This window comes from Ascidiella aspersa, chromosome 1, assembly GCF_963924565.1.
Source record: "Ascidiella aspersa chromosome 1, kaAscAspe10.2, whole genome shotgun sequence".
In the NCBI taxonomy this organism is placed as follows: Eukaryota; Metazoa; Chordata; class Ascidiacea; order Phlebobranchia; family Ascidiidae; genus Ascidiella; species Ascidiella aspersa.
Genome location: NC_139447.1, coordinates 39,868,128 through 39,894,291, shown reverse-complemented (window position 1 = coordinate 39,894,291; position 26,164 = coordinate 39,868,128). Strand labels below are relative to the sequence as shown.

General features: G+C 34.9%; 2 protein-coding genes and 1 non-coding gene across 3 annotated transcripts in view; all 3 read right to left on the bottom strand.

Moving 5' to 3' along the window:
• Positions 1–1,412: 1,412 nt before the first annotated feature.
• LOC146170480 (elongation factor 2b-like) lies at positions 1,413–14,009 on the bottom strand. Its single transcript, XM_083390940.1, has 16 exons — positions 13,898–14,009; positions 12,440–12,654; positions 11,484–11,665; positions 11,190–11,398; positions 10,654–10,887; positions 9,622–9,735; positions 8,492–8,630; positions 7,410–7,605; positions 7,194–7,317; positions 6,778–6,884; positions 5,966–6,101; positions 5,498–5,641; positions 4,837–5,046; positions 3,761–3,943; positions 2,264–2,396; positions 1,413–1,840 (listed from the first exon to the last, which is right to left on the bottom strand). The coding sequence occupies exons 1-16, from the start codon at positions 13,898–13,900 to the stop codon at positions 1,647–1,649; spliced, it is 2,523 nt and encodes an 840-aa protein (XP_083247066.1). The 5' UTR covers positions 13,901–14,009; the 3' UTR covers positions 1,413–1,646.
• A 1,117-nt stretch (positions 14,010–15,126) lies between these two features.
• On the bottom strand, positions 15,127–15,198 carry Trnat-ugu (transfer RNA threonine (anticodon UGU)). The gene has a single exon. It is a non-coding gene; the product is annotated as a tRNA-Thr (tRNA).
• A 2,246-nt stretch (positions 15,199–17,444) lies between these two features.
• The window catches only part of LOC146170478 (coiled-coil domain-containing protein 171-like), a 53,539-nt gene continuing 44,819 nt past the window's right edge, over positions 17,445–26,164 (bottom strand). The window contains exon 31 of the mRNA XM_083388714.1: positions 17,445–17,604. Within this exon, the coding sequence (XP_083244840.1) occupies positions 17,445–17,604 (160 nt within the window). The remainder of the gene's footprint in view (positions 17,605–26,164) is intronic.

The window sequence follows — 26,164 nt, the reverse complement described above, 5'->3', positions numbered from 1 at the left end:
AGTCAAACCGTTTGACTTTTCCGGTTCAGGTTCGGTTCGGGTTCAAGAATTAAATTGCTTGCCATTTTTTATTATATAGGTTTATAGTTGCATATATTTAAAGAGACCCCAGCCTTTTGACCAAAATAAGAACAACGCCAACTTCGGAATAAAAGACAGTTAGGAATAAGGCGAAAAAATGACGAAATCGGAAGAAGACCGAAAAGGCCAAAATATCTAACCCCAAACATCACCCATAACTAACACCAAACTCCCCGAATATTTTTAAGCCTAGCCCAATTGCTAACACCACCTATAAGCCCAAACAGAGGCCAAAAATCCGGGGCCAAAACAGCGGCGTCCAAATGTCGACAGCAAACAGCCAATGCCAAACATGTGTCCCCCAATCATCCCATACCCTTTCGCTAGTCCTCGGCGTAATTTTATCTTATTCCGATTAATTTGGAGCTTAAATCGACATGTTTAGGTCTTATCTAGAATATTTTAGATCCTATTCTGTCGTGGTCATTCATGCGAATTTGGCGTTATTGTGTCGGTGGTCTTAGTATTATGGAAAATCTGACTTAGATATTGTTGCTTTGTAGGTATTCTTGTGTTTTCTACTTAAAAGTACTGCGGAATCAATGAGCTAAGTCTATTAGAAAAGTAAAAATACATGTTTTATATATTAAATTATTTTTTTCCTCTTGCTCGCGGCGCACCTGGCAGCCTTTCATGGCGCACCGGTTGAGAAACGCTTGGTTAATCTATAGAATCTTCAACAAGATAATGTCGATTTACCCTACCTTATAGGCTTTGAGATTCAATATCAAGCTTTAATACATTACAGACGTTTATAGTGTATTTAAGTACCTTGTGATTCGCTTGTTAGTATTTTTTTCTAATTTCCAACAACTAGAAGACTTTAAACTAGCCTCTTTGCGTAATGGTTGGAGGTTGTAGTTATTTTTTCATACCATAATTTGCCAATCTTTAAATATTATTTTACAAAAATACCGAAAAAATCAACCTTTTTTAGTATCAAACATTTTTGAGCTGCTCTAAAATACTCTTATCGGTCAAACTAAATTTGCTGTAAAGAGTTAAAACTCGTGCTAAGGCGATTTTCTTCCTTAAAGGTAATGTAATCAAAATGCGCGCTTTTAATTTGAGCGCCACGACATGCATGAGTGACTAAGAGTTTTTTTTACGCAGGAACTTTTTGTATTTTAAAAGTAGTCCTTATCGCAAGTAAGCTTGCACCAGACTAGACTAGATAATTTTAAGACGTCAAACTTAAGACTTAATTTTGTGACGTCCCGTTATGACGCAATTTTGGACGCCTCATCTTCAATACCATAAGAGCGTTGTCAATCCCAGGCACAAAACGTTTTTCAATTGCCGACAAAACTGGGAGGCACATAACGACACGATTCACCTGGAGCTTTTATTTCTACTCGCTTGTGAGCGAAAGATGGGTCTATGTTCAACACTTTTCTTCAAACACCGTCGAGCAAAATCAACAAAACGAGCTGGGAACTTACGAGGGAATTAAACGTAGAATTTTATGTTAGGTTCAGCTGATGATTAGATTGTTGGGGACAAGAAAGAAAACCGATTTAAATACATATTTAAAAGAGAGAAGGTGTTGCAATGTAAGTAGCCGGTTACAGCTTGTCGTAATAATTATCCAGTGCTGGAATATCCTCCTTCAGACCCTTTCGTTTCCTTGTAGCAAGTACTACTTGGTTTGGCTTGCTGTTCGGCTCACAGGGATCGCCAGGAAGGATCTGCCAGTGGTCGAACACGGCCTGTGGGAAGGCCTGGCCACCAGTGTTCGATCGCAGGTCGGCCGTGAAACCTGCATAAATCACATTTTAACGCAGGGGTTCTTTAACTTTAGGTTAGATTTTAATGATGATTTTGCACGACCAAATCATTATTATAAACAAATCATAATAACACACAATTTAAACTCTAAGCAGGGGTTCTTTAATTTTTTTTACTGGTGCTCCCTAAATGTAGTTAACTCAAAATATATAATAGTAAATATATGATAACGTTAACTAAAGTACTATACAGGGTTAATATTTTGCACTTTGGGGAGTGCTGACAAACGCCCACTCACTATTGAGTTGCCTTTACCAAGATTGGTTGTTAAGGAAGATATAAAAAAGCAAAACAAACTAGAAAATCGTTAGAACGGATATCCGACAACTGACAAAGTTTTATATGAAAGGTACACAGCACATATGTGAACTGTTAAAAGATAAGCTATTCTTACCAAAGGACTCGTTTACAGGCAAATGGGCCTTGACCGAGAAAATAGGGGTCCCAGGGTTCTGTGATTCTTCAAAAACGACACCACGACGTCGGTTAAGCACTCCGTAGATGCCACCCACAGCATTTTCTGGGCACTGCGGGAAACATTGCCATAATTATCAAAATCATGAATTCGAAGTTCCAATAATATCAGATAGTAACCAGATAACAAGTGGTAGTATCGGCACTAGGCTAGTATCGCTGTCCATCCGATATTTATACAAATAAAACTGGTATTTTAGCAAATGTTTACAAAAAAACGCAGTTATTTCCATGTTAAAAGGCAAATGTACCTGAAAACATTACGTTCTTATTAACTTGAGGTTGCTAACATTTTTCACGTTAAGGCAAATTTAGATCAAATAACCTGAAAAAATCGCTTAATTTGGTATCGGATTGTGATACTTTGTCCAAAATATTGGTATTGGCATAAAATGTCAAGTAACAGACATCACTAGTCACAATTATAAAATCTGTTAAACACTATTAAGGTTCAAAAAGACAAGTTTTTTGATAAAAAACCTGAAAAATCGTAGCTTATTCGACCACAGGACATAGATTAGACCAGGGGTCGGCAACCCCTGGCACGCGAGATAATCTTTCAGGGCACGCCAAATAATTCGGCAGTTTTCGTGTCACAAATTAGTGAAAAAGCGTCGAAGTATATTCCAAAATAGTATTGTGCTCGTCACAATTCGTATTTTTTTAGCAGGGTTAGGGTATCTTTACAGAATTTGACATACGAAATTAGGTTTAATGGCGTCTTCCAAAATGCGTAAAATAGATGTCAGATCACAGCAGGGCTGCGGAGTCGAATTAGGTAAAACTTTGAGTCAAAAATGTCCGCATGCGCAATACAGAATTTCAAAACTTATAAGGCAGCAAATTATAATTTGATAGGGTGAATTAGCATATGGTGGCATATTTTCCATGACCTCTATGAGTGGATAACTGAATATCCATTTTATTTTATTTACGTAAATGGGTGAAATACAAGCAGTAGAGTCTGATCCAGACTCCGGACTTAATGAAATCGCACATTTGAAAAATTTTCGGCACGCGAGTTGTTGATATTTTGACATTATTCATAAACTGGCACGCTGTACAAGAAAGGTTGCCGACCCCTGGATTAGACCATTTACTTATGTTTTGAACCACAATATTTTTGCCCGAAAAAATTAAATTTAAGACATCTTCCCTTGTCAAAAAAAAAGAATTAAAAATAAAACATTTGGTTGAAACTTGAAACAATCTATAATTGAATCTTAAAAGCATATGTTATGCCAAAACGTATAAAAAATGGCACAGGAATATTTTAATTGTAAATAATTAAATACAGTTCTAGTCCAAATACTAGTTAATTTCTGCTTTTAAGAATTCACTAATTCTAATCCCTAATAATATTAAAAAGCTAAAATGAATCTGGTTGTCCTATAGCTTGCAACACATTTTTGCCAACCTGGATTTCGACAAGGTAAACAGGCTCAAGCAGTTTTGGCGCTGCAGTAAGTTGTGAAGCGTACATGACACGACGAGCTGTGGGGATGATCTGGCCGCCTCCACGATGAATTGCATCGGCGTGGAGCGTCACATCGTGAATGTTGTAGCGGACTCCACGCAAGTTCTCTTCACAAATCACTCCCTGTCGTAAACAACAACATTATTAACTGTCTACGGTTTAATTGGCTGTTGACCAATGCAGCAGGCAACTGTGATTGGTTGTTTCTCGACTTGCTCCTCTCTGAGCCTGTGTAGATCGGTTGGTAGAGGGACGGTCCCGGTATGACCGAGGTCGTGAGTTCAAATCTCACCACAGGCTAGTTTTACGAACAGGATGCAGCAGGCAACAGTGCTATGGTTGTTTCTCGACTTGCTCCTCTCTGAGCCTGTGTAGGTCAGTTGGCTGTTCAAAACTGCTTCAAATGACAGTTGTTAAGAATGTTTAAACATTTGGGATATTATTTTTTATTACAATGTGCAGAATTGCACATGTTACAATTTACACAGTCCCAGTATGACTGAAGTTTTCAGTTCGAAAAAAAAAAACAGTCAAGATAAACGGAGACTTGTATGATTTAGTCGGCTGATTGTTTAGCATCTCGATGTTGATTTTTTTTTACTTTATCAGTATTAGATTTGAATTGCTTACATTTTTAATTACATAGGCTTCATAGTGGTATGTACTGAAAGTACTTTGAAATCAATGAGCTTAGTTTTGCACATAAAATAGTTTGCTTGCTAGAATGTTGAGTTTGTTATTTCTTCAGTTATTGCTCATAACAGGACGAGTTTACCAGTTCTAATAATTTTACGCATTAATTTATGACAAGGAATTGATTTGATTTGCTCTAATTATGGCTTGACTGGCGCCTTCACATGTTATTTCTTCAAATCGACTGAACTCATTTTTGGTTTTAACTAAATCAAAATACAGCTTCAAGCCCAATAAGTTACCAAATACAATAACTTAACATTCATTTTGAATTTTAACTTTTGTTATAACGGAGAGAAATCTTACAAAATGAAATCACCCACCTCTTTAGTTGCCCACTGGAAGCCAGCAATACAGGAATCCTTGATCTCATTGAGGTATTGTACAGCCTTTGTGCAATCGACGAGAAAGTTGGGGCCCATGACATCGGGGCCGAAGCACCAGATCTTTCGTGCTTCGTTAACATCGAACTCGTACTTGTCTGCCAAGTAGCGCGCTCGCAGTTTTATATCTTGTTTGTGGGAAACCTCGCCCTGTGAATAGATCCAATTAAAATTTAACACGACTGGCGAAACTTTCAAATTACTTTCAAGTTTTCGGCAAACTAAAACTAAAAAACGTTCCAGTTACGACATTTTTATATTGAGCAGCAAATCTACTGACAGCAAATCAAAAGTTGGAATGAGAACCACCAAACCCTTACCCTTGTATGATTTTATTTCGATTATAAAAAAAACATACATCAACGAAACCACAAAAGCGTTTGCAAAATTGTACATTTAGACTTCTTTATATGACATGGAGATAGACGATTCTATATGGTAGTCCTTAATTCTAACTGATGACAACAAAAGTCTAAACGTCTTACTAGAGATGACGTCAATTTAATCAACTTTTTGGCTTTGATATTTCAAACTTCATTACAGATCTGTGCATATAATTTAGCTACATTGCAAGTTAAAAATATCAAGTTAATAGGCTTACATCATCAATGTCTTCGGCAAGACCGTCAGGGAAAGGTGCAGCCCTCATAAATATCCTGTTGTGCTTGTTCGGTGACTTGGACAAGCACATGCGGTCAGATTCTTCAGATACAGTCTCACGGTACGAAACAACTGGGTCAGATTTCTAAAAAAAACAGGGGCAAGTTTGTACACAACTACTTTACAAGACCCATACATATTAAAATGTAGTCACTCTCCAAATCTTTGAGATCATAACTTATAGCAGCAATATTCCATTTTGCTGTTGCTACCAGGCATAGTATAGTAAAAAGCTCTAGTGTTAAATAAATAAACCTATTTATTTTACATAAAGCATATTCCGCTTAAGACTAAGAGCCAAAGATTTTTGCACTTGAAAAAATTAATTACTACCTCATAATAATTTACTACACACAAATCAACTCGATTAAAGACTTTTGTGGCATGACCACTTTTGGAGAGGACTGACCTTTAAAGGAATACAAGCATGGTCCTCTTCAAGATCTTTAAGGCAGATTTCGAGATGAAGTTCGCCAGCGCCAGCCACGATGTGTTCACCACTTTCCTCAGTGAGGCACAACACCATTGGGTCAGACTTGGCAAGACTGAAAAAAAATGGGGCTTTACCATGACACCGTAAACTTTCTGCTGCTTTTATATTCTATGACAGTCAATTGAATTGGTGGCAGTTTTTGTGTGAGCTGCGAATAAACTGTTAGTATTGAAATCAACCTCTAGTGTGCTGTTTCGATACTAATTTAATTAGGAATTACAGCCATGGTTTGGTTTTGATCCAATGAAGTGATTCTAACGTGAAAATAAATTTAAAAAATAATGAATAGCAGAAGCTAACTGAACGATCTAGACTAAAGCAAATTTAGCCCTCATGAAAGGTGGAATTATTTCCTTTAATTTTGCTTGTTCCATAATAATGGGATCTTTTGGTATCCAATCAGAATACTTTTTCTTCAAAATATTAGTATCATTGAAGATTTCAAATTTTTAATGTAATAAAAATGGAGTTTTGACATTCTTACTTTGTAGTAGATTCATTTTATTTTTTTCAATTTCCTGCTAAAATTAGGGCGTCAATGGTGGATAAATTAGTGCTCTACTTGTGCTCTACTTCGTGCATTTTAATTGCTTTTATTTCTACTTTGACCTGATGAAGCACGGTTGTGCGAAAGCTTGTAACGATTTCAAAACAATTTGCGGCTGTTAGTGCCACAGGATTTTCATACTTAGAATTAGACAAAAACAGCCATTTGCAAAGAATCTTACCGTTTAAGTCCTTCGACCAGCTTAGGCAAATCTTTGGCATCCTTAGCTTCGACGGCCACCCTAACCACAGGCGACACACTGAACTTCATCTGCTTCATGTTGTGAGCCTTGAAACAATCCAATCATTAACTCACATGTTGTTACATTAAGCTTGCAGAGCAGAGCATAGAATTATAATAACTTTTTGAATTGTAGTAATGATTGCAATTAAACTTTAAAAAAAAACAAGATTTACTAATTTGTTTCAATTATAAACTTTTGCTCAGTGTTTTGCAAATAAACACATACAAAGTGTCCCTTTTTAGTTTCGAAACTTGCTACGCACGTAAAACTCTGCACCCCACAAGTCCAGCAAAACAAAAGACCCTGTCAAGTCCAAGTCAAGCTCCGCAGCCCTCGCTTAAATAGACTCATACCTGATCGCTGGTGGTCAATGTTCCAGTTTTAACAAGGTAGCTGTCCACACCAACAAGACCACAAATGTTTCCACATGGAACATCCTCAATTGCCTCGATGTAACGACCCATCATCAAAATAGTTCTGGCAAAAAAGAGTGTTACAGAATACCTGTATCCCTCAAAAATAATAATCCATTCTTTTAGCTCAGATAACAGCGAATAACTCAATTTCACCTCTGGATTGGCTTTATGCAGAGATCCTCTTTTTTTCCAGGGACGTACCGCGGTCCCATAATACGAACTTTCTGTCCTGTTGCAACTGTCCCGGCAAAGACTCGTCCAAAAGCATAGAAACGTCCCTTGTCTGAGGTCGGCACCATTTTGCTCACGTACATCATCAGTGGTCCTTTGGGGTCGCAAGCCTTAATAGCTGAAAACAAAATATCGGTCAAGCCTAATTTCACAAAACTCTGTACTTGTTTTAAAAGTGTTACTAACTAAGTTGTTGGCTGTCTTACAGAGAGACCTAAACCACTAAAAACAATAATTTTAAAATTGGTCAGACAATTAAAAGGCTGACAAAAGTTCATATTATTAACAAAAATATAATATTCGTAACTTAGAACAATAGTTTTATCTCATGAATGCCTGTAGTATTTCTTTGTTTGTTAAAAAACTTATTTACATTTATTTAACGTAATAATAATAGAATTAATAAAAATAATGTTATTACATTTTTTATATCAGTAGTCTTCAGTCCTTAAAGTATAAGTTTGGTAGAGTAAAAAAAAACAAGTTTTGGTGAAGTGGACAAGAGACTAGAGTCTTGCCAGCCTGTTATTTATTTATTTATGCTACTGTCTTGTGTGTTTAGTTTACTTAAGTTTAAAGGTTACAAAAAGTTCAGACAATTAGGTCGCCATAGGTTCCCTGTTAACTTATATTAGGAGTTTGAGAAACACTGTCTAGACCAGTGGTTCCCAAACTTTTTGGTCTAGCGGCATACTAAAAAAATCTTAAATAGTTCGCGGCACACTTTAAACAGAACAATGAGTAATTTTACAATCGCCTATAACACATGACAAACTGTAGATAAATGTCTCAATATTACTAATTTGTAATGAATAGTGCATATTTACGTATAAAATGTTTGCATGTATGTATATTGGTAATCCAAACACTCTTATGAAATTACAAAAAGTTTCGCGTCACACATAACAATTTTTCGAGGCACACAGTTTGGGAATAAAACTATATTCTGGTCTAAACTATATTCTTGTTTTTTTTTTATTCTAAATTTTAGTTTTGCTTTTTACCTGTGGCAACGAAGTCGTCTTGGGGACCTTCATACAAAAGCTCGCATCGATACTTCTGCGAAGTAACAGGAGACGGCAGATGGATGGTTATCATCTGAAGTAGAGTTTCCCCTGCTGGCAGCCAGTGGCGCATAAAGCACTGGGAAAAATAAAACGCTTGAAAATACAAAGGTGGCCTGCTGTATCTCCCCATTTACGTAATTCAAATAGCTTGGATATGCAGAAATTTATTAATGTAGGGGTTGATGTAAAATACAATTTTGATATTTAATGCACTTTAATCCAGATATCAAGTTGTGTGTAGGGGGGATGTTCAAAGTAGAAATTCAAGGTATTCTAGAATAATGTGTTTCAAATCTAGAAATATGAATCCAGAATAGCGAATCCTAGTACATTTTTATTAAATCATTTAACATGTAATTTTACATTTCCAACTAAACACATTGCGAACTGCGCACCTGACATTATTCGCTCACCAAATGACGCTTGATTGACAATTAATTATTAGACGAACGTGACCGAATCGCCCGAAAAAATGCTGACACCTCACTACCAGGTTACATTTAAAGCCAACACTATAAATTGGCCTCCACAGCAACAGGCCTTTACCTAAACTTGCCACACGCGTTTGTACAATTAGGCGCAATAATCGGCGGTAAAACATTAAATTATATCGGTTCCAACCACCCCAAATAAACGGCAGAATTGGATTCAATATTCTACTTTGAACATCCCTAGTTGTGTGCCTTTGATGTTAAGTTTATTTAGTGACAAACATTTTCTTGCGCACATTTCAGGATACTACAATTTAGAAACTAGAGGGCAGTAAAGCATTGAAACTCCAGTGAAGCATTAAAACTACATATATTAAAAAATCAAAAACATTGACAGAAAACGCAATTTCAAAAATATAAGTTTTAACATTTAATCGTGGCAGGCAAAATACTTTTTTGAAACTATAGTCTTTTTTTAACAAGAAAATTAGAATTCCATCATATGATTAGACCTGGAGCATAACCGATACAACAAAAAACACATATAGTTATTAAAAAACAGATTTGCAGTCGTGTAACACAGGACTATCTTGGCAATTCGGTAAAAAGAAAAACAGATAAATATTAGTTTTGTACCTTAAGAAGAGGTTTCCCGGTTAATTCCAGGTCATCCTTTTTCAGAGTAACTTTCAGTTGGTCCTTAAGCTTCAGAAAAACGTCCCTCTTATCATTCATAATGGCGTCAAAAACCTGCATGAAATCAAATCTATGGTCAGAAACAAGAAATCAGGTTGTAAATGTCGCTAGAAGGACGGCAAGATTCTGCCAGTATGGTAAACACCATACATTTACCCTTAATCTTAAGTAATATGTTTAAAAAAAGCACAATAATATTGTAAAGATAAAAAAATAGCTTATTAACATCACAATTGCGAGTCGCCACATTTTGTTCAACACTATAGTTACTGGTTGAACAGCAAATAATTACAAATTAATTGTAAATTTACAACTAAACCATTCATTTGCAAAGTTAACAACCACATGCACCAGAGGTTCTGTGCTGCGCGACGCCCTATAGGTTTCAATTTTCCAAGGAACAATGGTTTCGATTTGTATCTTAACATAATTGCAATATAAAATATTAACATATAGAACGTTATTTTTAGGCTTTGTTGACCACTATGAACAAGAGATCGCAAGAACATACTTACGCAGACTTATTGCTAATCAGCTGTAGTACACAAGTAATGGCTCATTTTATAAAAAAAAAAACTTGGTGCTCAGTGGACCGTTTCGGTCCCTCAGAACATCTTAAAAAACACTGCTTACAAATATATTATTGCAAGACATGCATTCAAACTTATTGTTACCAAAACCGGCACCAATTGCTTTCAATTTTCTATTGCAAACAATTCTAAAATACAAAAAAGTAGAATTCTTATCAGTGGGTACATCGCAAGTCTAAAATAACTGGGTTAAACATTTGAAATGAACAATGTTTAAGTTAAACAATAAACCTTCTTTAACTATTGGACATTGCAGCAATGACGTCGTTTATTGCTTGCCGTTTTTTAAAACAGAGTCTTTATTACGATCATAAGAGTGTTTAATTTATGCAGGGCTGCTTTAAACATCAAAGACAAAACTGAAACAAACCACTTCACTTACCTTGTAGATTGGGTCCAAAACAAATTTGCAAAATCCTCTAGTATACTCTTGGTCTGGTTTTTTATTCCACTTCTTAGTTGCAGCATTGAAGCCGTGGTCTCCCCAAAGACGTTTCATCAACTTTTGAATCTCGATGTTAAATTTGGAGGCGTACATCTCCGCAAACTGCTTCAGTGAGAAAGCCCAGCCATGGAGACCAGACCCAAAACCAACCGTTCCCAATTCTGGGTCAACCTACAATCGGGAAGACGTTAAATAAATAGCAACCGTTGTCTAAAATGAAACATACTAATAAATCCACAATATCAAACACATAATAATACATTTACCTGTTTTAATAGTTTAAGTTTTATTTTTATGACAATAACTTGAAGTTGACTTGCCCTAATTATGACTGTACATTCCTTGGGCAAACATTGTGACTTGGTATTTATTTAAAAAACTAGATTTGGACTTGTGATTTTACGAATGACATTACTAGGACTGAAGTCATTTCAAAGTCACTTGACTGGGGCTTGTTTAAGACTGTCCCCTACCATGACTTTCCCCATTGGACCCTCCTCATCAGAGTAAGTTGCAATGATCACGTTGACATTTTCTACAATTCTCTGGAAGGTCTGATAAAGTTCCTCTTGACCAAGCTGAAGCTCCAGTAAAGCACGGTCCATCTTGTTCATGAACACAATCGGCTTTATCCTCTCTGCAATAGCCTGTCGCAAAACCGTCTCGGTCTGCACACAAACACCTGGAAACAAAACAAACCTAGTAAGCTAGAGACCAATGGAGCCTTTTTAAAAATAAAATACATTAAGCATCACACTTTGACTTACCACTGACACAATCGACGACGACCAATGCTCCATCAGTGACACGAAGAGCTGCGGTCACCTCCGATGAGAAATCGACGTGCCCGGGGGAATCAATCAGGTTAATGAGGAAACCAGTACCTTGCTTCTCTTGTTTAATCCAGCCCAAATCATTCTCTGATAACTCGTAGTACAGGGAGATTGCACTACAGGAAAAATCAACTCTTAAAACATTCTTTTCTAAATAATTTTTTAAAAATATATTCCTAATTATTTTATACATCTTCGTTCAAGGCAGATACAATCTTTTTTATACATGAAAAAAAATCCTAAAAGTAATCTTGGAAGTTAAAAATGCGATGGTTAAATATTGTAACAACTTAAAATTAAATTTATGTTGCTCTTGAAAAAATCCCCAAACAATTTTGCACCAAAATTATCAATTGTGGTCATTTTTTTTCATTTCTTTTTGTCCGGGTGAAATATTAAATTGTAGGGAAAAGGTTTGAAAACATGAGAGAGCAATGTTTACCTATGAAATGTAATGACTCAAACTTTTTTAGTTACTTTCAATCTTAAGTTGTTTTTGTTGTCATAAGAATATCAAGTCCCATACAGAATTAGGTAGAATTTTCAAGATTTTAAAAAATCTTTATTCATTAAAACATGGTAATAAGGCACATGTTACTGCAATAATGGTCTTTAGTGTTAGTTTAAGCCTTTTAAGGTTTTATCTAGAAATATAAGACAGCACTAGTCTTCAAACAGCCACAAAATTTTGGATTCTGACCGATGGGTTGAGGTTGAGAAACAGTCCAATATTGTGCTGCAAAGAATGCTACTTCCAGTAAAGTGTTACCAATACTAAGCAAATAAAACTGTGTGAACCTCATGTATAAAAAAGCACCCATCTTGTGTATTTATTACTGCTAAATGGTCTACCTTACCTACAATACACCCTTGTATTTGAAGTTACTCACGTTGACTTGATGGTAATGCAACGGTCCTGTTCGTCCTTGCGAGTGTCGGTGAACCGCGCCTCACCAGCCTTGGAACCGGCGATGATACCGGCCTTGCTGACCAGCGAGTCGGTAAGAGTGGACTTGCCGTGGTCGACGTGGGCGATCACCGACATGTTCCGGATGTTGGACTTCTTGTCCATGATCTCGCGGATCTGGTCCACTGTAAAATTAACCTGCAACAAATAATTTTATTATTAACATTTATTTGTATGTTAAAGCAAATTAAAATGCCAACGTTTGTTTTGTGAAAATTAAAACAAAAGAATGTGGAAAAAAATATGATCTGGGTCCACCGTAAAATTAACTGGCAACAAATAATTTTATTACGTGTTTCTGAAAATCTCTTGGTACTCGTTGTAATTGGTTTCACAACCAAAGGTTTTCTTCAGTTGTAAGACTGTCATCTGATTGTCGTTAAATCAATAATAATAAATGGAAATAACAGACTTTAAAATCTCGCCCGGTTGATATTTATTAAACACATTTATTTGTATGTTAAAGCAAATTAAAATGCCAGCGTTTGTTTGGTGAAAATTGAAAAACCAAGACTGTGAAAAAAATATTAATTTTGGTTACAGTGCAGCGTATTGTCTTTTAGCAAGTTATAGTATATCATCTTAAAGGAGCAAGGTTAAGTCAATGGTTGGCGATTAAAAGTTTGGCTAAAAAACAGATATGTCATGTTTTTTCATGTTTGTGAAGTATCTCTTAACTTTTCAGGCCGTTAAAACAGAAGTTGTTCTTTTAATCCTTAATCACTATATATCTTTGCGCAGTAGTTTAAGACTAAGAACAAAAATTATTGACGGTGTTATAAAAATTAATTTGCTGTGGTCCAGACAATATGGTGCGAATAATAATACACAATAAATTTCTGGTTATTTATGTGACACACGCTAGGGTAAAACTATTTTACGGAATGATGAATGGTCTGAACGCTCATTAATTTAAGTGTTACCCCGTTAAAACAATTATTAAACCAACGCACAATATTTGAGTTAGGGTGGGGGTTAGCGTTTGGGTGAAGGTGGGTCAAGTGTTATCATATTTAATAATAATACTGTGAGCGTTCATTCATCATTCCATAAATAAGTGTCACTTCACACGCTATAAATTGTTACTTACCATTATGTCCGCAAAAACTACCAAAGCAAAATCTTTCTTTAAAATTTAATATTGATAGTTATGGCAACTAACACAGGGCGCTTTATTTAGTCAACAGTTTGTAAATTGATAAGGACTAGAAGATAATGTCAAGTCATCGGTTAATAAAAAAACTTCCCAAGAGTTATCGAGTTCTGAACTTAATCCGTTTAAATCCACGTGTTAATAAGACCTAAAAAGTTAATAAACCTTCCTAAACTGTTAATAAGGCGTTAGTTTAAACTACGGGCTAAAATATTCCTTGTTACTTACCATTTTGCTGCCTGTTTTGTCAACTTTCGACGGAGCAAAATATAAACTGCCACTCAATTCGGGGAGGGCTTTGAAAGGATCGACCTGAAAAAACCAACGTCACACATTGACGTCATTTAGTTTCGAGGGATTGCGTAACATTTAAAGTCGAACGCAAAGGGGTTTAAAAGGAAAATTAAGGTGAGATTTTATACTGATAATTATTATGTATTTTTTGCTAGATTGTTTAATGTTGTATTATACCTTTTAAAACCTTTAAAATAAGATTAAAAAACAACACGTGGCAAAAATTAACGTCATATTTCGTGCGTTACGCATGACTGACTTTCAACGTCACTCATTGGGAACAACGATTTTGGAAAACAACGATTTTCCTTAAATTTAAAATACCAACTCTTGGTACTTTTTGCGTCGAAATAACTTGATTTTTTTATGATAAATGTCATTATAGCGTATTGCTGAAAAACTTGGCTTTGTAGCTTGGCAATTTGCCGTCGTTCACCCAAATTTCGTCACAGGCACGCCCTGATCACGCTAACAACACGATCTAGACAGGATACAGGCATAATTACTTTCATTTACGTGAATGAACTTTGCCAACCAACTATTTGCACGATTAAATCGCAAGCAAGCAGGCTTATATAGCTTGTTTTAACTAAAAAAAATCGTTAGAAAGTAGCCCAACACCAAACAAAAATTGCCTATTTTTTGTGTTTTAGGAACATTTAACGAGAAAAAGTACAAAACGTTTAAATGTGGCCTAATTTTGTTCCATTGTATTAGCAAAACAAGGCGACTGGCTATTTTTTAAATTTATTTTTGAAGTACTGTTTATTTAATCTTTTAGATCCGAACAATCTATAAAAGAAATACTTTTCAAGCGGTAAATTCACGCTTTAAATTGACATTATGTGTTGCTTATTCGAAGTCCACATTTTAATATTATTTCTTTTTGAAGTAAAGTTTAAATGACTGTTTTAATTTGATAAAATCCCTCTAATTACAAAGGTTTAATTGCAATTTGAGTTGAATTTGACAGAACTAAATCAGTCAATAGTTTTACAAATCAAAAAATTAAAACAAATATATGTACAAATTATCTATTTTAAAACTTTTAGTTTAATTTTTTTTATTACCCAGTATGTGATAAAAATCAAAAGCCTTGGAAAATAATGATAAAGCAAGTTACAAAACAACGGATTATAAAAAAATTACATTTCAAAAAAGGGAGCCTCCAGTGAGGATCGAACTCACGACCGCTGGTTTACAAGACCAGCGCTCTGCCACTGAGCTATAGAGGCGGACATTTACAATCGGCGAAATTCGCTACTAGAATGTCTCGAAGCAGCGCCTAAAGCTATTTAAGGGGAAAGAAATTGATTTTAAACATTTGTCAAACAATATTATATGCTTCGCGTTTCTACTGCAACAGTTTTGCGAGGTTAACTAAATTCTAAAGTACGTTTTCCTTGCAAGATTAAAAATAAAATGGCATTTAATAACATTCTTAACATCCAGGACCGCTAAATAAAGGTGTTTTATAAACATAGCAGCAGGTTTCTGGAGTTTATATGTCCTTTGTTACGTATTGACGAAGCTTTATGACGTCATCTTTAAACAATTCATGCCCCTTCCAAACAAAAATCGTTGATCTGCCCCTGGCACGCATGTAGCCTGCTTCATGTGGCCGCAAAGAACGTGCAAGAAACCCAAATCAAATTGAATTTTCTTAATTATTTTACTGTGCCGCAAGCTAATAAAGTTTGCGAACCACAGGTTTAAATTTCGAAGTTTTAACATTTGGCCAATTAAGGCACCAAAATCACCCTGATTTTGTATTTCTTTAGGTACGCCAAAAAGCTGCAATTTCTAGCCTTTATTTGGCTATGACACCCAATTGAATAATAAAACAACAACATTTTTTAGGTGTTATGCTTAGCAAGAGCTTTAAATTCTTTGTTGTGTTTAGGATTTAAGGAATAGCCATGGATAGCCACTTTGTTGTGTGAATATAACTCTTAGATAAGCTGCTATTTCTGATAGGATACTAAATATCAGGACGATTTGCACGAAAATCTTTAAATAAAGGAAAGCAAGTTTAGCCCCAAAATCATTTCACTTATTACATTCGAAACATTGAACGCAACTTTGAGTTTTCTAGGTCGAACATTCATCCGCATGGGAGAGCTAGAGTGCAATAAGTACGTCAAAAGTTAAAAAAAATAGGGTAGCTTGTTTTTAGCAAAGATATGTGACTATTTAAAGCATTAGAACATATATAAGTGTTAAAGAACGAAGAAAGTGGAACGTGGAGTCACTTTCATTCAATTTGCCAAAATAAAACGTTGGTTTCTTAAACCGAATAAACTTTTTAAACTAATTTCGGGTTCGAATTACGATTAATTCGACTTGCAAAAAACTGTTTCGGACAAATCGCGAAGTAAACTCATATTAAACACTTATTATTTAGCTTTGTACGCTGCAAATATGCGGACAAAACGCGGTCAATAACTTCACACAAAGAGCTTTTATTCTTCACAAACTTGCCTCTGCATTTGCTCGTAAGAAAGAAGTCGCTTTGGTGTCGACCAATCCAGCTCCTTTCAACTCTCACCCCGTTAATTATATGTTTTTGATTTCATCGTCAAGAAATCGGGAATTCCACGATATTTTCCGGATTCCCCTTCTTCCCTGTGGAACCAGTTTCAAGCAAACTGAGTTAACTCGCCTTTTCATAAACTCTGGCTTCTACGCCGCGAATAAAACGCAAGAAAACACGCAGTTCCTAAAGTGGACAAAAAGGACAACATATAGTCGAAAACTAGACGGGGTTGGGGGTTGTATATTTTGTCGGGGATATTTTTCAGGGCTTATAGGTTAGTGTTCTTTTAAATTGAATGTAATCGGCAGTAATAAATAGCTTTAATTCTTTATTTACATGGGTTAAGTGTTATTCACTTTGGTTCATGGTTTAGTACACGTTGCATGTTTCCTTATAACTTGTTTCTGCAAGCAAAAACAGATAAGTGCCGAAAAAATACGCCAACTAAGTACAAAATTGACTTGTTCGACTGTTTACAAATTTTCTCGCATATAGTTTGGTTGCACTTATTCTAACTCATTCTTTCATGACATTGTTTTCGTTTAGAATTGTATTTTATAACACAGTAAAGAACACAAAGCACAAAAGGCACCAACATGTTTGAAAAAATAACAAGTAGAGCACCATCTTTGTAAAGCACTCACAGTTCAAGCACCACATACTCCAAATATCATTTTCACAGTCTTGGGACTTAACTTTATTAGATTGTTGTTGAGTTTGCAGCGCTTCTGCTTTCGCAATGTTTCTAACACCCAAACTTTTTTCAATTTTTAAACTCGACTTTTTTCACTGCTTTTATAACGTTTTCAACCCTTTTAAACAATTCTATTTCTCATATTGTTTTCATCTTTTTTTTTCTCAAAGCCCACCACTTTTCCGAACGCTTTTACATTTTCTTAAACGCTTCTTTCACTTCGTAATTCCTCCTCGCATCTTTTGCGTTTTTTATTTGATTCTTGGATCCTTTCCCACAGCTCCACCTAGCGCCGCTTTGGGCCTTGATACGACGGCCACTAGGAGGACAACAAGGACCCCCATGAGGACGATGATAAAGGTTCTCCACCATCCAGGAGAACTAATTTCTCCTGAAATCTCATCTTCCCGACTATCAAAGCGACAAAGCATCTTCAAGATCCTATTGTTCTTTTATTGTTTCTCCACCAAAGTTTAAATTGCTTTATTGTATGTTTTATTGTTTCTATAAAATCATTCTAAAAAATAAAATAATGGTTTAATAAAGATCTGTTAAAAGTGACAAAGAATTATTTTCACTTTTTAGCTTTCCCTTGCATTTGTTGACAAAAGATTTTTAAATAACTGATAAACCATCCCAAAGTATTATTATGCTAAAAAATTATTTCAGTGAAGAAAACCATGCATCAGTTTATAAATACTGGCTTCGAAGATTTTTAAATTACATCAATTACAGACTATAGCTTTATTCGATCAATCATGTAATAAATCAATAGATGATTAAATTTTAATAAAAAAACTGATTAAACCCTAACAAAAAGTTGGAAAAAGCAAATGTTATTCGCATTGTCGGTTTCCCTATTTCACGCATTTCTCGTCTCACATAACAGACATAAAAAGTTGCTAGATTTCTCGCAGTTAAAGTCCTAATACCACAATAGAGCATGAATTGGTAATTTGTATCAATTGCAAACTAACCATAAAAAGTGAATAAAGAATAATTCAACTGTATGGTTGCAAAAGTTAAAAAAATTAGATAACGTTTCTTGCTGCGTCGTTACTATTATTGCTTGTCGTACATAAATATGAATAAAAAGTTAATATAATTCTCGCAGTTAAAATAGTAATGCTACACCTCAGCACAAATTATTCTGCAAAATGTGACTTACACTTTGCCTTTATATGTAAGTTGTGCTATAACCCGGGGCAAATGGGCTGCACCTAAATATAAAGTCGTGCCAGGAAGCTTTCTAAACGTGATTGGATTCCATTAGATATGAAAGCTTGAGGTGTGGAGCCTTAAGGTCGCAATATCTGACGCCGCAAAATTACCAGGGAACGTAGCCCTTCAGCACTATTTTCGATATCTTAACTGTCGGATTTTACAACCTAAGCCGCCCAAAATGGTATCTTTGGGAATCAGATTACAAGACTGACAGGAAATTTCATTTCCGCACCTGATTTTTTTTTCCGCACCCGTTTTTGATGTTTTGTATTAATAGTTTGTGTTTTTATATTTGTATTGACATCCGATCTTTGGGAAAAAGATGTAGCTGTTCGATTCGATGCAAATTATCCATTTATTTGTGAGCGGTATATATGTAAAATAATATATTTAACAATTTTATATTTTTAACCATCTTTTTTGTTCCGAAATATATTAAGTAAAATGACTTCTGGGAAAGTCGAAGCGTTTTTTTTTTGCAAGTCGAGCAATTTTCGGATCACAGTTGCAAAAATTCTTTGGGAGCTTTCTGGCGTGTTTTCTTTAGATCTTAATCTGCCAGTCAAACACTTTAGAGTTTCACTTTGCTGCGACAATAGCTGGGGTGGGTTTAACACATCGGAAGATGGAGGCGAAAAACGTGGTATTTTAGGATAAAGCAGAAAAAATTCCATCGTGAAATGCAATTGGAGTTGCCTGAAACTTTATGCTGCACACCGATACCCGATGTTTTGGGCAAAATGCACGCTCGTTAACCGCATGCAACTTTTGGTTAACAGCTGTTTCGAAAAAAGAAAGAACCAAATGAGATTAGAAAATAAACAGACAAAACTCCAAAATAAACAGACATAACGCTATACAGTACTATAACCCCGTATCTGACATGGCAAGTCTGCTACCCACCCTGTATACAAACCATAGGGTGGCTTATAAGCCTTGTATCTGACACGGCAAGTCGGCTACCCCTACAAACCAGGGTCACATAGATAGCCACTGAAATATTTTAAAATGCCGCAACTGCTTCGTCTAAATTATTTTAACTTTTGCTTATTCTCTGCTGTGTTACAGAGCGGGCTATATCTTGAAGGAACTCGTTTCGGTGCACCTTGAACACCTTGAAGTATTAAGTTAATCAGTGAACCAGCATTTTTTCATTTAAATGTTTTGTGCTCCCAGCGTTCTTTCCAACACAGGAAGTTACTTTAACATAAACAACCAGATTTCAGGAATCTCTTGTAAAATCGCTTCCGCTATTTTAAGCTCGCTTCAGAAGAGACCTTCCTTGTTTCTATTAAATATGTTCGATAACATCTTATTTATTTATCAGGGTGCTCAATAACATCGATAACAGCCGATCCGGTACAGATTTAAAATAAAAACTTCACTCGTAACTTGTCATCAAATCTACTTGAAGAAATATTAAAAAAATATAGTAAGTTAACTGAAGCTAATCGGCACTGAATCAATTTCGCTAAATAACCTGGAAAAAATCTACAGTTTGCCTGTTTAAGCATTGTAATGACGTAATTTAGTGTGGGATAGCATCGTGGCATTTTTGTCCGAAACATCGGATCGCTTATCGGAATAAATTTTTTTTGAACTCAAATCATTGGTTGGTAAAATCGCTTTCTCTGTTTGTGAATTAGTCGCAAAATAGTTATTGTCATTTCCTGAGTGTACAGCAGCAGCGACACAATTAATTAAGGCATTATAAGGAGGAGATATTATCTTTACAACTGCTCCCAAACACACCTGACATCTTGGACGAAAACTAAATATATTCTGAACATAACTTATCTTCAGAAACGAAAAAAACAAGGAATATTGATCAAGTGAAGGCCTGCTAACTTCCTAGAAATTCTAATTAGATCGATATCACACGATGCTTTGGCCACATTAAAGAACCACATCAAGATAACATAGCCCTGAATTGCTGCTAAAACTGCTTTAAAAGGTCATCGGCGTATCTGAATTACAGGCAGGGTGCTAATTTATTTGACGTCACATTTACGTCATATCGGCCTGCATTTGGTTTGGGTCATATTTCTATTTTTAAAACTGAGCTGCATTTAGAAACTAAATTTAGATTTTTAGGTTAATTTCGTACAAATTAGGAGTAATAAGTTAATTTTAATGTATGGACAAACCAAAATTATAAACTATCTATTAAACAAACAACTGTAATTGTAAAGTAACCAATATTACCCGAATTATGTTTGAATACTTGATAAAATCGTTACACAATCAACTTAAAACATGTAGGAAATGTCATTTGATATAATGGCCAAGAAGCTTACTATTTAAACAAAAATCAGATTCTTAAAAATTCTTAAATATCTTTTCGCACCCTTGATCATTGGAAATGACACACCAGGGCGCCGCGACACCCCGGTTGAGAACCACTGTTTATGACCCTGACGATTGAGAAACTTACGATATTCGCGGAAAATTAACTCTTTGGCAATTTTGAAATGCCTAAAAATACCGCATTGAATCATTATTGTGCGATTTCAGGAAATAGAACTTACAGTATATTCCCATAATTATCATAAAAGCGAGGCAAAACCTCAAAATGAAATTGTATAACAGAATACCTTGTTTGGCTCTACGGAGCAGTAATGCTGACTATCAAAAGTGATAGGTTGAAACCTCACCTTAAATAATCAAATCACATTTTAATCGCTTCCTACAGTCAAGCCGTTTGACTCTGATATCACAGGAAAGAGATTCGTATCTTTATAAACAAGAAAACAAAGTCAAAACCCCAGTGAACTGGAGTTGAAAGTATGACTAGGTGGTCGTTTTTTTCCCTTCCCTGTGTACCTATTCCCTGCCTTGCCCAAAAATTACTTGTAAAGTTATTTTCGGTTTTTCTCTGCGCGAATTTCCAGTTACTTTGCCAAAAAAATAATTTTCTATTTGTCAGAAAATCTTATATAAAAGTCAAAGTGAAGCGCAACAACAAAATGTTATTTTTAACCTTTTTCATCTTCAAACACGTCAAGCCAACACGAATCTCGGGGATTAACAAGTGAGTTCTGTAGAAGGTTCGAACATTGTTGTAAAATAAACCTGTAGGCCACAACATGTCCAACTGCTTTGTGCGGCTTACACAGACTAGTAGAGTAGCAAAATATTTCAAACTGTACAACTGTTAAATCGTAAGATACAGTTGAAGCATCATAGTTGACTTTTTTAACTGTGATTTTTTTAAGATACACTAAAAAAATTACAATTCACATTATAATTCAAAAAAACACCTCAGTTAACTTTGCTACTTAGTTACTTAAATGATGTTATAATTTCCTTTCAAACTGTTTTTATGAAGTGTTGTTTTTCTTTTCAAAGTTATTTTTGTCAATAAAGAAGTAAACAAGTAAAATTGTCACCGCAAACCGACTAGTTTTCTGTACACCTATATTTAGCGTTCAGTTTTACACACATTCTTGTGTAAACTCACTAACTATATAGAGTTACTGAAAATGACATATAATGTAGCCCGAATTGTATGACACCTGTTGTTTTTTGAGCTGCACCTCATTGACGTGGTTTCTAACATTGTTAACCAATCGCCCCAAAATTAACATAAAATTTCATAGATAACTGAAGCTGTTTTTTATTTACTCAAAAAAATATATATACCGGTATTTAGAAAAGTCACGTTTGAATCAAAACACAACTTGCCCGTCAAGTAATAAACAGCAGTTATCTAAATTTCCTGCGCGACTAAATCATTTTATTCTTTTAATGTTATTTTTTATATTGATTCAACTTTAATTGGACAGGAAACTTATGAATTAACACAATTTATAGCTTGTAATGCAAGAGTTTTAGGAAACAACACGCGGAGCAATAAAACTAGAAAACTTGTATTCAACCTATAGTGAATTAAAAAAAAAAGGCTGTAAGTAAGGTAAAGGATAGACCGATATTAAATATCAACACTTAACACTCTGGAACAGTGATTCTCAACCTTTTTTAGAGCAAGAGCCGCATTTCAAACCTAATGTTTGCAAGGAGCCGCATAAAAAACAACAGTAGGCATATAATTAAAAAACATTAAGAAAGCAACAAGAAAACATCAAATATACATTACGCTAGCCAGGCTAACTAATTAACAGTGTTTGCCATAGCTTGTCGATCAGGACTAAATATATTGTGACGTAATAAACCACAAAATTATTTTAAAGAGCCGGATGGAAGTAGCCGGTAACATTAGTACTTCGTACTCGGGATCCTTGCTGATACAATTCATTAATTCTTGATTTCTCTTACTTTGTTGCAATTCTGCCACTTCTAACTAATTTTTCACTCGGTTAGAGAGCCGCAAAATGTACAGTTGAGAGCCGCGGTTGAGAATCACTGCTCTGGAATGAAGTAATAAAATCCTTTTGTGACGTCATTCAAAGAAATTTAAGTCTTGTGCCGTAAAAATAGGCCATTGTTAAGCAACAACTGCAGCTGTCTGTAATTCAATAAACGTGAAAGAAAATCCATAAAAGACTCGCGAAAACATGTTTTACCAGCAGCGTTGTCAGAAAGTACCGGTTTTAAATAGTAAATTGACCGCTATGATTATTAATAAACTACGAAAATAGTAAGTTGTTAGCTTTGGCTGACCTAATTAAAACCAACACGTCATCCATGTTTAATTACGTAGCAAGAAAATCAAAGCCCATACTTAAGTAGGTTGCATTTTGAACGTTTAGAATAAATGTTTATTCATTTTCAACATAGTCTTGGATGTGAGATTGTAGAGTAGGTAAGTCCGTAAAAATAATGCAAGGTCTAAAATGCCACCTATTTCTGTATGATGGGATTTGATATTCTTACTAAGTCTAACTAGAACCTTCAACTATTATCTTAGTATTTATTCGAAACGTTCAAAATGCTTCCTACTTCTGTATGGGCTTTGATACATTTACTAGTCCAGCTACAACCTCCAGCCATTATGCTCCAAAGTATATATAACTAAATACTTCGTAATTCACATATTGCCAACAAGTAAAGATAAAGTTCGACTCGTACATATAGTTAACTATTATGACTCTTGTCATTTTTTTTGTGTGTAGTCCTAAAATTTATCACGCTACTTTTCATAAAAATGGAACTTAGTTAGGAAGTATTTTTGGCGGTTAGGAAATAAATCGCCTTTCATGAAAGTTGGTAAAAATGAATATAACGAAAAACACAATAGGCATGTTTTTAAATATTTAGGATGTATGCTTTATAATAGAAATAAACTATTTTAACCTAAATATAAATTTGTCATGTTTGTAATAAGCTTATGCAAAATATTCTCATCGATAGAGTTATGATGGTCAAATTATTCAAAAGTCAAAAAAAAAATGTATTAAGGCCTAAATATAAATAATTTCGTCACGATTTTAATAGTCACGTCACCACGACGAAATGTTTCAGCACACGCAAAAACGTTAATACGCCACTTTTTTACAAGTTTGTGGCTTTGATAGTTCAAAAGTATTCTATATCCAATGTAAACAAAAATACTTTAATATTTTTCCTTAGGCTACTTTAATTAGAACTTAAACATATCATCAAAAATGCGTTACTCTGGGAATTGTGCATAGGTCAGTTATTTAGAAAAATTAATTAATTTACCCAAAAGTTGTAATTGTCACGGTCGTATCTAAAATACTGCAAAAGGATAACTTAGTGTTAGATGCTAATAAACCAAATTATTGAATCCTAAATTTAAATAACTTCATCACGATTTTAAACAGTCACGTAACCACGACGAAATGTTTCAGCACGCGCAAAAAACGTCAATACGCCACTTTTTGAAAATAATATTGCTGGAGGGGAAAATATTGGCAGCAAAAAACGTGACAATACGGCAAAGATGTTAAGTAAAGTTAAGGTCTTACGTCTGTTGTGAAAAACTTATTTATTGGAAAAATACAATACCCCCAAAAAATTAGGTCTGATATATTTCATTCAAATAATTATTTAAAATAAATCTTATATATTTTGTAAACAGAAAGGCAATTCTTTGTGAAGTTTTGTGACGTATATTGTTATTCTTATTGACGCCAACTAATTTTATAAATCTCATTAAAAAGCATTACTTTGCGAATGGTGCACACCGTACAATTAAGCTATTTTACATAAGTTGGTATCATTCAAGGCTGACTCAACTAAAATACCTCACCTAAAAAGCATTTTTATGTTGAAGGTGATTTTAAAATTATCGCGCCGCTGTCGTTATAATCCTTTCAAAGCAGCTTGGTTTACAATACACAGTCATGAACACGTATTTGTAATCTACATACGCAAGAGCCTATACCGCTTATCAACACTTTGAGATATTTCTGGATGTAAAAAGCGTTTCAAAAGTGGCTTGTATTTCTTGTTAAACTATTTTTTGTGCTGTGTTTTATACGATTTATACGACCTTTATGAAATGGCCAGTCTACCTTTACTTATTTTGCAAACTTACGTTATTTTTAGTTATTTTGCAAACTTACGTTATTTTACACATTTGTAAAAATAACTTGAATTGGGAAATTAAATTAGCATATGCAAAAAAGTCTGTTTTGAGAGACATTGATCATTAATAAGCAGTAAAGGCCTTAATATAAATATCATATCGTCACGTTTTGTGGATGGCCACGTAACCACGACAAGATTGTGGATTTCACGCAAACAAACCTAGAAATTATGCCACGCAAATGGCGCCGATTAACAAGGTTATTCCAAAATTAGATCAACAATTGACAATTATAATAAGCAGCTTGGTTAGATATAAACTTAATTACGCGTCTGTGGGTGAGAATTGTACGTTGAAGTTTGTTGTCCAGGCCTCGGGATAGCTTTACGCAATTTTAAAGAGTGCCGGTATTTTTCTTTTATACTGCGTAATTTTTTTTCAGTCTCCGCTGAAAATCTTAAACTTGCTTCACCTATTGCTTATATCAGTGGTTCTGCCGTTCTACAGTCATACTGACTAACCCGAAAAATGGTTGGATTAGGCACCGGGCGTCCACCGATACCATCCTAGCATCGGCGAGTAACGCAACTACTATTTAACATTGGCTATCGGACGATCTAATATTATCGTACATCGAAACACAAGACTAACACAGGTTGTTTAGCAGCTTTTTAGAAAAGTCAACAATTTAGTGTTCTGGAAGGATTTAACAGTTTAATTTTACTAAGAATATTAAAGCCCATTCAGAATTAGTTAGCAATTTAAAAGTTTCGAATAATTCTTTATTCATCTTCAACATCACGATGTTCAAAATGTTAACTACTTGTATATGTGCTTTGAGTCTTATTACGTCTTACCAACACCTCCAACCATTATGCTCGAAAATATTAATTTTGACTAACGGGGTTACTTCCGGTCGAACATCACTGTCAACTTCCTATACTTAAGTTAGTGCGCAAAACGTTGAACCGGGAGTTTTTGGCAAAGTCAAAACTTTTACGTGTTATTCTCCCGAAAGACCGGAACTGGCTCATTACACCAAAGAACATGACACTACTAAAAGCAGGATGTGAATTCGAAGCAAGCTCATACGTCATAGTTTGACATCAAATTCGGGGAATACCCACAAGTGCGGTGTCCAATTTTGGAAACTTTTGTTGTTTTTATTTGTGACTTCCTATTTCCTTTAAGGGGTGTAAATTAAATTTAAAGTTTACAGAATAAGGTCAAGGTCAGGTGAAAACCAAGCCAACGAACAAAATAATATTTTATGTGAGCGGGTAATTCTGTAAATAC

Excerpts from the sequence above, each read along its gene's own strand:
- LOC146170480 (XM_083390940.1), bottom strand. Across the intron at positions 6,102-6,777 it reads CTGGTCGAAGGACTTAAACG|TCTTGCCAAGTCTGACCCAA; the intron begins GTAAGATTCTTT and ends ATTTTTTTTCAG. Across the intron at positions 5,642-5,965 it reads ATGCTTGTATTCCTTTAAAG|AAATCTGACCCAGTTGTTTC; the intron begins GTCAGTCCTCTC and ends TGTTTTTTTTAG.